This window comes from Crocodylus porosus, unplaced genomic scaffold (assembly GCF_001723895.1).
Source record: "Crocodylus porosus isolate Cpor-Errol unplaced genomic scaffold, CroPor_comp1, whole genome shotgun sequence".
Classification (NCBI taxonomy): domain Eukaryota; kingdom Metazoa; phylum Chordata; order Crocodylia; family Crocodylidae; genus Crocodylus; species Crocodylus porosus.
This window is the reverse complement of record NW_017728886.1, coordinates 120587073-120606020: the sequence shown is the minus strand read 5'-3', so window position 1 is coordinate 120606020 and position 18948 is coordinate 120587073. Positions and strand designations below refer to the sequence as shown.

Genomic DNA, 18948 nt, shown 5'->3' with positions numbered 1-18948 from the left:
CACATCCTTAGCCTTCACTACCTCTGTGAGCTGACTCAAGAATTCCTGGTCAAGCTCTTCTCCCTGGCTGGGAGGTCTGTAGTAGACTCCCACCGTTAAGTCTCTTTCCCCTCGACTGCCTTGTACTCTAACCGAAAGCACTTCAGAGTGCCCGCTCCCCATTTGTCAATCCTATGATATTCACTTTCACTTGACTGACAGAACATGAAAATTGATAGCAAAGAAATAATTTTTAGTGGGGGAGAAAAAAATTGAAGTGTTGTGTATCGTAACATCTAATGTTTATTGGTAATCTGCACTTCTTGCTGCCTTTCTCAATAACTAGTCATTTAAATTGAGAATTGACATCTTCATTTAAATGCAACTGATAACTACAAACAAGTCCTTGCCTTCAGAGGGGTGAAAAAGTGCATAAAAGTAGAAGATTCACAAACAATCCCTCTCCCCCCAGGTGAACTTCTCAAAAATGACTAAACTCATTTTAATAGCCACAGACCAGCAGTTCTCAAATTATGATTGTTGACCACTGGGGGGAAAAAGACCATAATATTCTCTTAGTAATAATTTTATCTTAAATCTTTGCTGTAGATGCAGGGATGCCTAGGAGAACAAACAGGGAGTTGATCTTGTATTAAAATGTGATCCATATTACAAATATATTCAGGAATGTGTAACATAGACAAAATTATACAAATCAGGGAATAAGTAGTGGGCTTGAACCTGCTTCCACTGAAATCATCAGGAGATTGTCTATTTGAACAGGAACTGGATTGAATCTGACTTCCTATTTTATGCTTATTATACATTATTTGCACTGAGCTAGCACCTAGGAACCCCAGGCTCCATTGTACTAGGAATTATATGAAAATTAACTGAAAACTCCTTTTAAATGTGGTTGCATGTCCATGTAAGTTTATTTTATTAATGTACTTCAGCCTTTAAAAAACTGTTGGATAATCTATTCTTCTCGGAGCTGTGATGTTTTGTCTGAAAAGTCTTTAAATTACTTGAGACTAATTTTTGGCACTTAATTTCTAATGTTCTATGTACAAATGATGCATATAGTTGACAAATTCAGGAGTGCACCATTCAAGTTGCATCTCAGTCAGTTTCATTATAGTATCAGAAATATTAAAGCAACGTGACCAGAGCAGAAACAAATGCAATCACCAGGATTATATATTGAAAAAAATGAGGCTAGGATGGAGAGTTATTTGAAGAGTCAGGTCAGGCCAACCCTTTCTTGAAAGGGTTCACAATAAAATTCAGGGAGGTTTCTGACACAGCTTTGCTATTAAATTTTACATTAAATTAATTAAATAAAACCAGGAAAAGCTCTTTTTAGATGATCATTCACACTTCCTTATCAATGCATGTTTTTCTGTTATATATCATTGTTTCCAGTGCTTAGTCTGGTGTATGTTATGCATTTCAAATGATGGAGCTTTTGTTACAGCTGACATGGCAAAACTGAGAATTGCAATGTTTACATTGTAAAATTGTATTATTTAGCAAAAATCTGCATGGGTGTATTTTCCAAGCATATGTTAGTTTTCATTTTGAGAAAAGGTAGTATTTAAGCATTTGGTGATGACTGGGCGACTTGATAAGCCTCTTGGTGGGAACTCAACATATTATACAGAGTATCTGGTAAACTGAAAGCATTGCTTTATGTGCATTTTCCCAAATGCTCATAAATAAAAGGCATCAAGGCAGGAGTATGGAGGATAGGATGGATTGTTTTTGAATGCTAGTGTATTTGGGGTGGGGGAATGTTTTCTTACACTATCTTATTTGGATATTTTGATTTGTTTTTTTTCTTTTATTGTAAGCCAGCCTTTTTTTCAGAAAGGTAGCATGTAAATCTAATAAATACATTTAAATAAATACATTCTAATTGGTTGATTAGGCAGAGGTAACATTCAGGATGCTGTTTTTATAAATCATTTTTTCCTAATTCTTTTCCCTGCAATTGGAGCCCATCTAGGAAAAGTGCTTGATTTAGAGAAACTAAGGAAGCTAGGAAAATCCAGAGTCTAGCACAAAATGAGTCCAACAGCTTTTACTCTTCTCCCACAGGAACTGATCTAATTTGACATCACTCTGCTTTACAAATTTTACCAATTGAGTATTTTTTTAAGGAAACATACCTCAATAAGTCTGCTCCACTTTTTAACTTCCAGAAATGCCCCGAGGAATTAGATTCCCCTGTCGATTGTCTTATATTTAGATGGTAAGCAATATGGGGCAAAGACTTTTTTTTCCTGTTTTTGTGCAGCACCTAGTACAAATGGGGTCCTAGTTCATGATTAGAGCACCTGATCACCACGGTAACACAAATAATAATCAATAATAACAAAAGGTGACTAGAAATGGTTATTTTATAGTTGGAAAATGTGCCAGCTTTATCTTTCAGCAACTATTTTCTGCTGTGAAATGATGAAAAGAACAATGTATTATTTAGTACTGATTATTGAAGAACCCTCTAAAATGATGCTGGCAGTTGTAGTTAGCATTGTTTAGATTCTGGTGCATATATTACCCTACAAGACAAACTGCTATGAAATTAGGTAGGAAAACACATGGATATCCTTAGATTTTGAAAATGTGCCAACAAGAATAGATAGATAAACATATTCTTAAAATGCCTTCTGTCAGCCATACTGGACTTGCGCAGCTTACATTGTGCCCTACAGAGTACATTCATATCAGGCACCTACTGAAATCCTTTCTGCTAATTTGATGACATTGTCTCAAAGGAAGATTTATATAACAGCGACAAGGGTGCTGACAAATTGCCTACTATTAAGGTTGCCCAGCTACATGTAACTTTGCAATCTTCAGCCAGTGATACTTTCCATGTGGGTGTGCTGCAGGTTGAATATTCTTTGCAAAATCCCAGCTAAAAGAGTTCATATATTTCTGAGAATGAAATGAGAAGAAAAAACACACACACAGTTTTGCCCACTTTTTGAGGCCTTTCCTTTGAAAATTTCTACCACACTCACACTTTGGAACAGGGGCTTAGAATTTGGAAGAGGAGTGGTCTTTGTGTCAGGAATATTACCATCCTTGTGAAAATCTGCCTGAATATCTGTTTTTGAACATTCAAACTCATATCATGAGGAGACTGGATAGGCACCTGGCTGGGGTCTTATGACCCCTGCCACCCCCAGTGCTTCTTCCTGCCCATGGCAGGGGGTCGGACTCGATGATCTGTCTAGGTCCCTTCCGACTCATTGATTCTATGATTCTATGATCTTTGAAAAATGGCAGTATCCACATGCTCATAATGAGAAGATTAAGGCATCCTGAATACCAGCCCCGTTGCTTTCTTGGAGCTACTAAAACAAAACATTGTAACAACTGAAATAACTTTTTGGCAATAGCACATTGTAAACAGCACAGGCCATGTCTCTTGATGCATACACCTATGATTTGTCTATACTAGAGGGCTGTCCTTCAAACCTCAAATTGTGTGAGTAATTATAACCCTTGTGTGTAAGGATTGAGGACTATTGGCACAACTAAAGTTTTCATGCATTATGTCCTAATGAAAGATGCTGACTTTGTATTACATGCAATCAAAATGTTCTATGAAAGTTAAAAGCACAAAAAACAAGGAAGATTTTTATAAAGTCATTTAAAGCAACTTTAGCTTCTAGAAATTACATCAGCTGCTTGCCTGTGATATTAAAATATGAATGCATTCCTTTCAGGCATTTATGAGGTTCATAAACATCTAATTGACAAGCTAATTAAATAAACACATAGAATAACAAGCATTCCATTTTTTTATCACCTTTTATTTCTCTAACCAGAAGTTTAAGTGATTAACTGTCCCTCTGGGAGACACTTAATTTACTATATGTAAATTTACCAGCCTGGGTCCTACCCCAACCTCTTAGATGTCTAAAAGCGTCTTAGAAACATCCAAGACTCTAAGGTCAGATTCTATTTTACCTTTATGTACCTAAGTGGTACTTGCATAGCAGTGTAGGTGCTATCTTTGGCACTTATTCACAGTTTAGATTCTACTTGGCCTTGAGCAGCAGCACTTTTCCTGCCCTTGCCTTCTGAAAATGCTCAGAAGGCTTCATCATGGCCATAGCATTGTGGCAGAACAGTATCCTCTGGGCACATGCTTAAACCTGTATAAAACTCCAAAAGTTTAATGAGAGGAAAAGTACAGGAGGAGTAGGACCCATGGGTGTAGGAATTTTTAGCCAAGAGGTAAGGGCACTTGCTCAGGTAGCAGGATACCTTCTGGGCTCTCTTCACCCAGATGGGGTTTGAACCCGACACTTCTGTATCCATCAAAGTACTCTAACCACCAGCGAGATAGTAGCAGGGGCCAGAACCAGAATCCCCTTTCATGCACATAATAAAAATGCTTTCAGTACACCAGATACTCTGTATAATACGATGATTTCCCACCAAGGGGCTTATCAAGTTGCCCAGCAGCCACCCTGTTGCAAAACACAGCAAGAGTAACAAATAAAGAAGCCTCAGCTCATGTTACAGAATTCACCGCAACTGTGCAACCAAAACCTGTCATCATAGGTAACCAAAGTCAATGCGGCAATTTGTTCAGCTCCTCTGTCAAACATCTGCTGTAAACTTTTTAAAAAGAAGACATGAAATTTTATCGTGCACAGCCGGATTTCAACATGGCTTGGGAGACGCTTTCATTCTGATCTTAATGTTAAGGTGTTGTAGCATGTAATAGGCTTTGATACCAGCAGCTCAATCCCGCATTCCTTGTATTGAAGTGAATCAGAGTTTTGGACATGGAAGGAATCCAGCACTGAGTTTCCAAAGCCAAATGCTGAAAACCTTAACTCTAGCCCTAACATAAGTAGGACCAATGGCATCATACTCCCATCTCAGAGTAGCAGGGAGATCAGCTGGGACACTCAGGTCACCATCTCCATCCCATGCTTATCCCTGGGTGGTATGAAAATATATAACCCCTTACTCTGGGCTAGACTACAAGCACAGAACAAGCTACATGAGTCCAGATAGCAGATCTGCGCCTCCAGCATTATATACCATATACTATATACCTTTGCACAAATGACCTTAGATAGCCAGGCTTTTCTAGATAATATGGTGAAACAAATGAAGATGTAAAATGCTTATGGACTTGAAAGAGATGTTCCATGTAGTCTCCATGGTATGGAACATTAAAGCATGTGCTTGGATTCACAGCCCCACAGCACTGGCCCAGTAGCTGATTTTTGTCAGCTATACCACAATTTTAAAAGTTTAATACACAAATATTTTTCCTGCCTAAACGCAGGTTTTATAATTAACTACCTGCTTATGAAGTGTTATAAACTTTCCATGTATGTATATGTACCAGGAGGCTTGGTGCTCCTGTTATGTTAAGAGCAGGCTGGCTGCAGATGAAGCAAGCAGTGGGTATGGTGGGGGGACAATCAGGAGCCACATGACCCAGGAGGGAGCTTTGCTTGCAATACATAAGCCCAGTCCTGAGCTGGGCAGGCAGTCTGGCCATGGAAGCTGCTAGGAAAACATCTCCTGGGTAGGATGGCTACAGCTCCTTAAGAATATCTAGGAGATTACAGCTTGTGGTAACATCCGGAGGTTTGGGAGGGACTAAGCAAGGGAGGAGGTCCCAACAGGCCCGGGAGCAGGGCCAGAGCCTGGGTGAAAGGGGGAGAAGGGACCAGTATGGGTCCAAGTACTTGAGAGTAGAACAGAGCTGAGATCAAAGAAGGTTCAGTGCCTGGGAGGGACCAGAGGGGTCTGGTGCCCAGGAGCGACTAGATGCACAGGAGAATAGAGACAGGACCAGAGCAGGTCAGATGCCTGCAGGGGATCAGGAGGGTCCAGTGCCCTGGAAGGACTATGTACCTGGGAATGGTGTAGAGGTGGGAGCCAGAGCTCAAGGCCAGAACCAAAACAAACTTAGACCTGGGAGTAGGACAGGAGCGGATAAGAACTTGTTTGGGAATCCCTGGGGCAGCCTCCCTTTCGTTAAAGGTGTAAGTACATCAAGGTGTGGCAAGTGGACAGAAGGGGAGGATCAGTGTAAACCAAAGGCCAAGTAGCCAACAGAGGATGTCATGGCCATGCCTGGGAGGCCTTTGTTATAGTATATACACAATAAAGTAAAAGAACAAATATGCTTTCTTTGGCACAGGCACAGATGGATTCTGAACAATATAGGAAGTGGTTATTTGCAACTGTACAACTCCTACAGTAAGTTTTCCATGGATCCTATATCTTCCTACCTGGAAATAGCCCAGAAAAGCAAGTGAAACTCAGTAAGTTCATCTTGTGAAATACCATTTGAATTGGTTTGCAGAGGAGAGAAATGTCAGGTACAGTTGTTTTTTTCCCTAGCAAATGACCAAAGTACAGCTCAAAAATAAATGAATTAACCATACAAAGTGTAGGGCTGATTCTGTTACCCCTTCTGGGTGCATATGTGCTCTCATTATAGGAAAAGGATCACTTTCCAGAAATGCGCAGATGTCTTCCTAGTCCTATAAAAGGGGGGGGGGGGTGCAATTTCACACCCAGAGGGGGCAACAGAATCATTCCTATGCAACAGTTAGGTAACAGAGTTTATCACAAGCTGCACTTTATCCACTAGGCCAAATAGGATTCTGCCCTCAGAGTTTCAATAGGATAGTTGTTAATGGTCAGCTGTTTATGTGCAGTACCCTTTGTCAACACAAATACACAGGAAGACCTGCTCAACCACAAGTCAAAAGCAGCTGAATGTGGTTCTGGAGACCCTGATTTCTCTTAATCCTTCTGACAGCTACACAGCAATCCACAGGTTTCTATCCCACTCCCTTCCACCATCATAAGTATTGAGCCAATGGCATTGCCAAGACTGATTTTAGTACAGCTGAAGGCATTCAGGGTAATTCCTGAGCTGGCCATCTTATGGAAGTCCCTCTTATGGGCTTTAGTGTGAGATCAATTTTGCCCCAAAAGAGAAACAAGCACTGAGGCTGTCCTGGAGAAGTGCCCCCAAATCCTCTGAATCCCCAGTAAACCAAAGGTACAGTTTCTGAATTGCTGGCTCTTCTGTTTGTGAAGCCGGATGACAATGTAGTTTAGTCAGGTGGAGGTTTTACAGCAAAAAGCAGCATCTGAGGCAGAACTTCAAAATATGCAAATATTTAAACATTCTTTTGAACTTCTCATTTTTTCTAGGCTGCCCAGCCTTTTTAAAAAAATGAAGCCTTTGAAAAATAGGGCAGCTGCCTGTGCTTCTAAACTGTAGCTGTGCAGAGAAACTGGAAGTGCAACCAACAAAAAGACAGTAACTTTAATGACTCTGCATTTGGGTGGTAAATATCAGGTATCATTGACCCATGGAAGGTTCCATGAGCCTGGTGGGGAGGTGTGGGGTGAGATCCTTTATGCACATGCTCCATCTTCTCTAAGTCTGTGATTAAAAAAGGTAAACTATAAAAAGCAAAGTTCCTTTGGGAACAACCAGTTGAACTGGGACCCAGTCATTCCTGAAAGCCAGTCCTCCTGGCTGCAATCCTATTGACTTCTGCAATACTTCCTGTATGATCTGTTTTAAGGCATCAAGGTGTAGAACAGACTCTTCTCTCCTTTGGAGAATCAAGAATTCCCACACCACTCCTACTTTTTACAGGAAACAAGGTCTCAATAATCTCATATACCACCAGCGAGTGGAAAAATCACTTTGTAGAATCATTCACTGGATATTATGTTATTAGTCATGTGGCTTTACACATCACATTTGTTCAGGTATCTAAGAAAAGTACTTTCTCTGATGTCAGTATTCATCATTAATTCATTATTCTATTATGGAAAATGTTTACTTTACACTTCATCATTTGAATTTTTTTATGAGCATTGAAAATGGGGAAGGAGAGGTCCTCAGAGACACCAGCAGTAATGCTTCATTGGTACAAGCTGGAACTGAGGGGTCAGGGCAGGGTTAACTGTTGAAAAGTGTTCATATCACCTACATAGCCCATGTTTTGCTAAACCCTATTAGTTCTTCACTTAAAAAAATACTTAAGTACCGTGAATATAAACTTTAAAAATACAAGGTAAGTATAATAAAATGGGACCAGTATCCTCTCATTCAAAATGTTAACTATAGACTCATGTATGTGCCCTCATGGTATTTTTTTATTATTATTCCTCACTGGCTGCTAGTGTCAGGTCAGCAAAATGAAACAGAAAATATCTTTCACCCAAAGACTGAAGATACAATTAAGCATAAATATGTTGCAACAGAGTAATCCTTTTATCAATTCTCTTTGCCTATTACATTTATTTCTTGTCAGTGATTTACAGCCTGTGGGATTACGATTTTGGACTTGTTCCTGCAGTCCTAATCCATGAAAATCTCCCACTAATGTCAGTGATAGATTTGCTTGCAGATGGATGGCCAGATCAGGTCCACAGACTGGCTGTTTGTTTGTTTTTTTCTTTCGTTTACCTCATAGCCGTTTTCACAAATTTGTGTCCATCTAGTCAGAGATTCACTTTGAAAATAAACAATTTTATGCAATCACTCTTTCCAATTTCTCGTACAGCCTTCATTTCTGTAGTAACACAGCACTAAGCAAATATTCATGAATTTGTCCTCCAATCCTCTAAGGAAGGAAATACGATCCTTACTTTATCGGTGAGAAGTGGGGACACTGAAAGATTACATGACTTGAAAACTTGTGGCAGACCTGGGAACTGAACCTAGCTCTCCTGACCTCAGGTTAGCACTAGATCCAAAACAACATCCTTGGTACCATTCTAATAATTAATTATATCTGCAGTCATTTTTCTAAAAATGCTCAAAATTGGTGCTTAAATATCATTATCTAGCTGGATATCATTATCTTCTTCTTCACAATTATTCAAATCTTTATATTTATGACCACAAATAAGGGTGACAATGCTTCATTCTTGAATAGAATTAAGGTTTGCTGTAAATACACCAAGCACTATAAAATCTGGTCCTATGCCACACCTAACCTCATGAAGACTAACAGTGGAAAGGGTGCAGGCTCTAAGGAGTCTGGTGAATTAGGGCAGATGCTTGCTCATTCTCCCTCTTGTGTATTTTCACCTATGCCCAGACTTAGCTTTTGGACTTAGCTTACCAATTTCCTATTCCATCAGCAAGTGGTTGCATGTGTGCCAGGGACACTGGAAAACTCATGCAGAATAGGATTCCTTGCTTGAGGCTGAAGCCCACAACATTCTTAGTGTAGTCAAAAGGAAGGCACAGATAGTGTAAAGGTTTTTGAGGGGAGAAATGTATCTGTGTACTCACTGATTGTCTGTATGTGCTGTTCCTTGCTGCCTGGCTGTCAAAGGGATGGCTGTATGCTGAGCACAGGCCTCAGCCCTGCTTTGGAACAATCATAACTGTGACATCAAAAATATGCTGCTCATTTGTTTGTGCAGACAGTGTGTAGTGCACATTTATTTCCACCAAGATATGCCCTTCTTTCCTTCCAACACAAGTCTTTTTCCATGCTATTGTCATGGTAACAAGACAGAAAAGTAGATTCCTGGCAAGCTGACCTGAACAGGGTGCAGATTTTACCTGCTTGTTCAGTCAGGCCAGTTTACCTTCACAGTATGAGGGGGGTTGATTTTGCAAGGAGCTGAGTGTCCTCAGCTTCCACAAAAGTCAGTGGGGCATCCTGCTAGGATGTGCACAATTCATGGAGGACAATGATCTACCCCACTTTAGGGCTGATTTGAGCTGGCCCCAAGATGACAGACTGCACAATATCACAAGGCCATTCGCCAACAAGCTGGCTTTCAAATTAGGATAGTTTGATCCTTTGTACACTCTACACATTATGTGTTTGGGGTCATGCTATTAGGCCCTGCTCAATTTCCACTGAGCTCTTACCTAGATAAACCACTTACTGCAATCAACAGTAGCTTTGCCAGAGTGAAGACAGAGGTGCAATTCTATGTCTGTGACCCTCTGTACTTGGTTACCCACTTCCATAAGGAAAGGGGACTCGGTTGCCTAATGGCAGTGCTCCCACTTTCAACAGCCCCAACACAAGATGCTCTGTGGACTGCTTTGGAAGAGGAGGTGGGCTGGGGGAGGACTGATTGGGTCTGGCAGGTGGGTGGTATCATCCCCCACTTAGCACAGCAAAGGTGAGATTGTATGGCCAATTAAACCCTGATTGAGAACCTCTCCTGAATATGTGACAAAGAAGCCAAGTTTCTCCATGTGTCACTCAAATAAATAGCCCCACTGAAGTGAATGGCAGGAAGGATTTAGCTCATATTGACTCCATTGAATGTTATTACCCAAAGCAGATGTTTCTAGAAAATAAATAATCTATTCAGGAGATCAGCTAACTGCCACAAGGAAATATTGCCTCTATTTGCTAGAAAAAATATGTTTTAAAAGTAGTAATTCTTCCCCTCCAATTTTAGTGATTTTACTAATTTGATAATTGTTTTTAACAATATGGTGCTACCAGAGACTGTTTCATAATTTTTAAGAACATTTTGTCTTTTGTGTGCTTTGAAGGGCTAAAGCAAAGGAAATGATTTTCTCCCTGCTGTTTAAAAGAATTAAAACATCCTCCTAGCTCAGTGAGTTGGAATCCCTGTGTCTTCACTCCCCTTTCTAAAATACATTTGCATAATAATACCTTCTATATTCAGGACAACACCATATCGGAGTGCACATGAACAATGTTGTTTTTTCAGACCATACATCATTTCCCAACATCTCAATGGTGCAAATAAAGCTCACATAACATTCAGGTTTAAAATGCGAGTATCAAATTGTGGGGGGAAAAATACAGCTCAGATGGCTAACAGATTTTCTTCATGTAGCTAAGTCATATTATTTAATACCCTGACTGCCTAGAGATCACATCCCTTCATGTGACATGTGCACACTGCCTTTGTCACTTTTTATTGTCTTGTGGCTACCAGCCACAAATAAGCGCTCCTGTCCAATACATGGATTCATTCACTTAGGTCACCCCAGGATATACAGACAATTGATAAAAAGCAAACACGAACTAGATTTAATTGAGAAAACCCACTATGACTTGACCTTGGAGTTGGTAAACATTGCCATGCTCCCCATGCACCACTGGGGCAGTTGGCCGATGTGTCCATGCCAACCTCTTGGAAGTTGGTGAAGTCCCACAGACTTAGAATTCACTTCTGCTGTTCAGAACAGCAAGAACTGGAGTCTCTCAACCTTTGGGACGCAGCATAAAGCCCATCTGTTCCCTCAAGTTTTTTTCTTGTGGGGGTGAAGTTAGAAGATATTTTGGGTATGTGTAATAAAATTTATGACCAGATGTATTTAATTTTAATAAGACAAAATTCATGAATGTGTTGTTTTAAATTTCACACGCATACACAGTCAGATGTGATGGGTACTATTTTAAAAACAGAAACAATTAATAATGATTTTCTACTAACCTGTATTAGAAATCTATACATTGTTGAAATCAACTATATTTTGCTGATTACATCATAATCTTAATTGTAAATATGAATCATTTGTATCTTAAGCCTGAATTTAAGACACTACCGTAAAGGAAATGAAGTCTCAAATAGGGAAAAACAACCAAAACACACATCCTGATTTTATCAGATTAAATCAACTGAGCCTTAACAGAGACTTACAAACATGAGAAGACTCTCAGCTAAGTTTTCTTCTATTTTTAGGATATTGAGTACCAACAGCAAACTCATGCTTGTCCTACTTGATATATAAACAAGTTCAGATTTTTTCCCAGTATGGCTAGACTTAAAGATGCTAAGCTTGCAGAGTCATCAGTTAGATGGTTATTCTACTTAACAGTTTTGTCCTCAATACTCAGGAAGAGAACACACTGACTCACAAAAAGGCAGGACAAAGCACCAGTATTACTCATCTAGTCCAGGAGACCTGCAGCAATCAGATACAACTACTTCAGCAATTCTTCCAAAAGATGGCCAGTTCCTGATTTATCATTTCTATAGTTACATTCATACTCTTGCCTTCTTTCACCCTTTTACCAAAAGAAAATAAAGTACTTCCTCTATATTGGGAAATAGTATGGGTTCATTTCACCTTTTCTGGAGAAACATTTTTGTATCTGCAGCATATAGAAAAAAAGAGGGAAAGGGAGGGGAAACAACTTTTCAACTCTCTGTTAGTTCCCTATAAAAAGCTCTGCTCATTTTCTTCTAAATATAAAATACAGGTGTTTAGTTCAGTAGATTTAAGGGTTTATAATCCTTTTGCTGAGCCTTAGCAATGTTCTTCATTTTATCTGATTATCCACTAGGAAATTCATGGTGCTTCCAAAAATGGCAAATTCAGTACACTACTGGCGTTTACAGTAATAAGCACTGCTTTTAGATACATTTTGAAGAATAATTATTTTTAGATGATTGTTTTCAAGTTCCAAGGAAGTGCGTATCCTCTCAAATGTTGATGCTGATCTCAGTCATGGCTTGTATTATGAACTAAATGTGAGCTATAGTAGATCTACTCTTTCCTTACTAACTGGCACTGTTCAAATTTGTTTATTCAGTGAATACTGGAAATTAATATTGTGAAGACAACAGTTATTCTAGAATAATTTTTAATTTCTATTTTAAAAGTCAGACAATTAGGAAGCATTTTAAAGAGACTTCTATTCACCTACTAATATGTACTGATACTCCATGTTCAACTTCCAGAAGTGAGACCTTGAGATGTAGACAGAAACACTTCTGTTTGTTCAAGGAAGACCACTGCCATCAAGAAAACAAAGGTTCTGTTCAGGACTAGGAGTGCCATACCAACAGATGCACCAAGAACCAAGGGTAGTGTCACTGTTGTCATCTTAAGACCTATGCTGAAGTTTCATTAAGGACTTCATAATCTTTTAGAAGTGAGAATCAGAGTTAAGACAGAGAATACAGCCCCAGCCCTGAGAGATGCCAAGAATTTTTTGTGAGGTGCTAAGTAGAAATGAGTAAATAGTTGATGTTATAGTTTTGTGGGCAAATACCCCCCAAAAGATCCACTTAATTTGAAACACAACATTTGTTTTCTATCATAGATTATTATTAGTAGTATTTATTACTGCTACTACTACTACTATTATTATTATCATGCAAAGGAAATGTAGCGAGGAAAGACCAGATTCACCAAGGGACTTTGGGCATGTCAGCACTGTAACAGGATCATGTTCCATCTGGGATGTCTGCAAGCACATGGAGTCACTTGCTTCCATTCATAGGATCAGTCTCTCAGATGCTTCAGATCAGTCATTGAAAATGACCCCAGAGCAATCATAGGCATGCTATTGGGATTAATGCCATTTAGAACACTAGGGGAAGGTAGGGGATGCATGTCTCAGTCTTTCATGTTCCACTTTGTTACAAATCATTCAATAGTCCCTGGGCTAGCATGAAAGTGAGTTAGTAACTCACAGGTCAGGACAGACATTTGGTACTAGCCCCTGCTATGATAGATATGGAGAAAGACCCACCCTAACACACCCTACAACCCAGTAGTTAGGGCATATTCCTGAGAGGTGGAAGACCCAGGCCCAATTCCCTCCTCTGATCCAGGCAGAGAAGGGATTCAGACTAGGTCTTCTCCACTGCTAAGGTAAGTGTTTTAAACACTGAGTTGCAGGGTTCAAGCACAGGGCACAGGGGAAGGCTCTTCCTTCTCCTCAGGGATTTGAATGGCACCTGTGTCCCCTTGCGAATCCAGCTCCAAAATCAAAATGCTTCTTTTCTGAAGTACCAAGATGAACTGTTTTGACATTCTTTTTTTAATTCATGGATACTTTGGGTTACCACAAAACTACATTTTCAGTGAGTAAAATATTTGCCACCCCCCCCGTCACTACCAAATAATGTCTAACTCTAGCACTGAGCGCATTTTCTTCCATATGAGTCAGTGGCAATTAACTCCTCACAACAGTGTGTTTAGCAAAAGGTTCAAGCTGACTCCTATTCAAGTTAATGGAATTTGGCCATCAGCATCCCTTGAAGGAAGACTGGGCCCTATATTTTATATATCATATATACTGTTATCACAGAACAAAAATTCCTGGAGTTAAGAAAAGGTCAGAGTCAATAGATCTAAATTTCTTTTTCTGTGGAATTTATAACTTTAATGTGAAGGGTCTGGTCAATCTCCAACAAATGTATTACACAAACATCCCTCTCTTTTTAACAATTTTTTTAAAATGAAAGACCTCATTGTAAATGTATGAGATTCTCTGATAGTCTTTGGATAATAACATGATTCATTTTAATAACCCCTTTCATGTCAATATTAATGTGTATGCTAAAAAGGCCATCATGGTATAATCTCAATACTATGCTGTACATGTGGAGTAAGAGCCCAATACGACAGCTCCTGCAGCATGTCTTAAATATGCATGCCTCAACTACTAAAATCCTTTTGAATGCAGCACAGTAAGTGCCGTTAAATCTCTCTCACAGCAATGTTTTAATATTTGGCAAAAAAAATAAATGGTAATCTGGTTGAGGCAGTAAAATATAAATTCTTTGAACTGCAGGATGATACCTGTTCTCAAAATCTGTTCACTGCATTTCCCTACCCGGTCCAAAAAATATATATATATTTATTAGCTTGGAAAATCTTGCATGCTTTTTTCTGAAACAAAGCAAAATGATAACCAAAAGTGGTCTTAAAGTTTAAGTTTCCAGTCCTTCAATGGGTTTACTTCTATGCTTAAATAAAGGGAAGATCAGGGCCAATGAGGCAAAGGCCTGTTCTTAAATCCATCAATCATTGGCAAAGCTCCCACTGGCTTCACTGCAGTAGCTGAGCCTATGCATGCTTAACATTAGGCAGTACTAAGAGTGGCCGAAACGATTTACACAGATATAATCAAAACAAACAAAAATGGGCTTCTTAGCTCAGATACTGTATGTTAAATTCTAACCTGGGGCAACTTCTCAGAGTAAGTTTCATAAACTCTGGACCTTGACAGTAGTACTAGGACTATGTCATGTATGATGGATTTAGCTGAACATTTTGGGCTCTTTGGTTTAGTTGCTGCCGTGACAAAGCCTAATGTAAGAAATATATTAATATATTTTAAAATTCAACAAAAGCATGTTAAGGGAGTCCCTGGTGCTTCAGAGAAAGGAACATAGAGCAACATTAGAACAATGGATAAGTATCAGAAAGTGGGATTTACTAGAAAGGGGATGAAGGAAGCCATTCAGGTGCAAAGTTCAAATTAGTGAAAGTGAAAAAAGTAAGATAACATCATAAAAAGGTGAAATGTTCTTTAAGGGCTTAATCCTGCCCCCACACAGTTGAGTAGCTTTACAGCCAGAAGCAGCCATTGTAAAAATGTGCATCTGCATAAGTATTTGTGAGATCAAACTATGCCTGTTTCTTCTGAACAATAAATGAGTGTAAACTGGAATCAATAACAACTTTTAAAATATATATATTCTTATAGTAAAAAGTTTCATTTAACACTGACAACACTGCTTAAGAATCTGAGTCTGTAGATGCTGTGTAGGCCAGATCCAACTCTTAAAGGTCAAAAGAAAGGTTCCCACTCAATTCACTGCAGTTCCTCTGAAGGCAAGAATAAGGCCTAAGATGAGCTAATGCATGAGCAAAGAGTCACTCCAACGCTAATGAATCCTGATGAAGAATTCTGATGCTATCATACTGTGACATGGATGATGACAGTTTTGTAATCCCTCAGTGGAACTATAGACTAGAAACTGCCATTTCAACATACACTGTCATTTCTAGTCCAGAGAAAGGGTCCCAAGCTTCAAAGCCTTACTTCTTAACAATTACATTTAGCATTTAAACATTGTAGGGACATCAACTGATTAATCGGACATGAGTCATTTGTACCTATAGTCACACTGAAGTCAATGAGACTAATGGCTAAGAAGAATTACCCCTGTTCAGGTTTGCAAGATCAGTGGTTAGTTTTTCAGTGTGCCTTACTGTTACATAATCTGCTATTAAGATAATAGACAAGAGAAGATAACACTTTATATATAAACATTGGAATACGGTTCTAAAATCGGTATTGCACTTTCAGCTGTCCTGCAGCCTGCCTTTTGCAACAGAATCAAAATGATATAATACAAGTCTAATTACAAAAAATGTGACTCATTACGCAGTGTCTGGGTACAATTACAAAATAGTAATCCATCACAGATTACAAAACTATGCTTGACAAATATATTAATGTTAACATTATCTATTTGTAATGCATATTACATGACTTTCAAATGTGAGAATTACAACTGCTTTCCTATTGTATTGGTAATCATTCAATACATCATTTATTTTATACCAGAAATATTTCCAATTTTACTCAAATGATTTTTTCATATTAAATATCTGAATTCAAATTGCCTGCAGAACTCCTAAGAAACTCTTACAGCTCAAATAAATGTATTTGTGACAGAAATGAAAGGAATTCACTTTGAAGAGATCATATTTCCTTTACAAACAGAAAAAAAATGAAAATTTTACATAGAGATCTTCTAAGGGAGAAGATAATGGAGATTTAGAGCATGTTCAAGATTAAAGTTTAACTGATTATTAAGCTATGCATTTTATTTAAAATGTTATATGAAGTGTTGTATTCATACCCTTAAAACTATACCCTTAAATCTTTTCTTTCCCTTTCATTTGAAAGAAGGAACATATCATAGGAAAATGTATATTTCTTGATCCTTATTCAAACACAATGAGAAACATGATCATTGTAAAAATGAACAGAACAAAAAAAGACAGACATAACGAGGCAGAATCTACTTAAATTTAATATAATCTGAATCTAATATACATTAAGCCTCTCCTTCTGTTCATAGGCACCTATTTAAAGCCCAGGGTGACCTGCAGAACTTGACCTCAAGTGAAATAAAGACTACAGTACTAGCTGATTAAAGTAAAGGAGTCTCCAACCCAGAGTCAAAGAGTGTCAGAGAAGGTGAGGTCTGTGGAAATGTCATTTCCAAAAGGGTCAGGCAGGGGTCAAATAAAATCATCTGAATAAGCATCTCCTTTCAGCAGCAGATTATGAAGCCCTTACTCCTCATGCAAGCAGTCCCACTGCTTTGAATGTTGAGTGCCGCTGTAGCAATAATGTAATAATTAAAACTTAAGACCCTCCCTCACCTCAAAAATGTACCCAGTCTATTTATTTCCCTCTGATCTAGTGACAGGATGGTTTGCATCCTTTACCGGTATAAGACATAGACCTGTGTGAGTGTGTGCGCCGCCTGAGAAAGAAGATAGCGTTTCAAGGACACCTTAGCATATGATCAGAAAAATCACCTTCCCTGGCCAATGGGCAAAGTGCCCACGGTGAGGAACGCAGAGGAGGCCTGGCCATGCATATCTCACAAGCATTACCTTTTCAGTTATTTATTAGGACTTGTATGAAGCATCTCAGTACCAAGGATGCTTGGGGAGGGGGGAGACACACATTAAGCAAGGCTGCTGCTTCTTGCCTAAAAGTAAGTAGGCTGCTATTGCGCCAGTTCATACATCCTCCAGCTCCTCATCTCTACCACCCTACTGCAGAATTAAAAAAAACAAACAAAAAAAGCAGCGATTCCTTATTAGTCTGGAGCAGGATGTCTGAGAGAGCCGTTCAGCATTCAGGCCATGGGCAGGTACTGTGGGTTGACTGGACAAGGCACTGGAGCTCTCCAAGCCCAGGTGCTACAGGGATCCCTCACCAATGCCCCAGCTGGTGGCTGCTGGATGGCTCGATATGTGCGGCTCTGGAGGGGGCAGGCCTATTGGACACAGATTGATAATGCGGGCCTTCTGCCCACAGAGCAATGGTCATCCCCCGCTGTTAACAGAGGGGTCTATTGGGTATGTGCCAGCTGAATTTGTGGGGCAAATAAGAAAGGAAACCCAGGAAAAGGAACAAGGGTCAGAGGTTCAAAACAAGTGCATGGGGGGCAAGACAGAACAGAGTACACCTTGGGAGGCCTTTTGGCTATGCCATTCTGCAATGTGGGCCAAAGCCCACTGAGCAGAGCTGTAAGGGGGCAGATGGAAGCTGCATGCTGAGCGACAAGACCAGACGGTAGCTCACAGATTTGGATGTCGATATCTGTTGGTGACAGGGACCACACTGAGGGCACATCACTGAGGGCTTGGGACAACATGGAGACACAACAGGGCCGGGAGTGAGGGGCATAGGTTTCAAAGGGGGAGATGAGGGCAGAGCCAGGTGAAGGGGAAGGGACTGAGCCCAGGAGGGGGCACAGGGGCAGGGACTGAGCCCGAGAGGGGGCACAGGGGCAGGGACTGGAGCCTGGGTAGGGATACAGGGGCAGGCACTGAGTTGGGTGGGGGGAATACAGGGGCAGGCACTGAGCCCCAGCAAAGAGAGAGAGAGAGAGAGAGAGAGAGAGAGTGTGGCAGTATGCTTGTGTGTGTGTGGGGGGGGTGCCTGGCTGCCAGGTGGAGCTCCCTGCCCCCTAGCACTGCCTGCCTGCCTGCCCCAAGGTCACCCCACCCGCCTGCCCGCCACCCCCGCTTACCTGCCCCTTGACCAGGCTGGCGGCGAACTGCCTCATGACGGCCTCCACCGTGTAGGCGCTGGACCAGCCGCGGGGGGTGAGCAGCTCCATGCAGATGGCCCCGCCGTCCAGCACGTAGCCGTTCTCCAGGCGGGGGCTGAGCACCCGCATGAAGGGCGGCGAGAAGGGGAAGTTGTCGGGGAAGGTGAGGTTGAGCAGGATGAACTCCGTGTTGGTCTCCTTCATGTCCTGCCACAGCACCGAGTCCTTGTCCACCTGGTGCAGCTTCACGTTCCAGTCGAAGAGGCTCTCGTCCACCAGCTCCACGGAGATGAAGCGGTCGCTCAGGCGCGCGATGTCCTGCAGCTCCTTCATGAGGCGCCGCGTGCGGACCTGCGTGCAGTGCTGCGGCCGGCCCGGCCCCGC

The 18948-nt window shown here is 40.5% G+C and overlaps 1 protein-coding gene across 1 annotated transcript in view; it reads right to left on the bottom strand.

The window, feature by feature from the left end:
* UBE2QL1 (ubiquitin conjugating enzyme E2 Q family like 1) overlaps positions 1 to 18942 on the bottom strand; it is a 26458-nt gene extending 7516 nt beyond the window's left edge. The window contains exon 1 of the mRNA XM_019541247.1: positions 18544 to 18942. Coding sequence (XP_019396792.1) covers positions 18544 to 18897 — 354 coding nt within the window. The 5' untranslated portion in view covers positions 18898 to 18942. The remainder of the gene's footprint in view (positions 1 to 18543) is intronic.
* Positions 18943 to 18948: the final 6 nt, after the last annotated feature.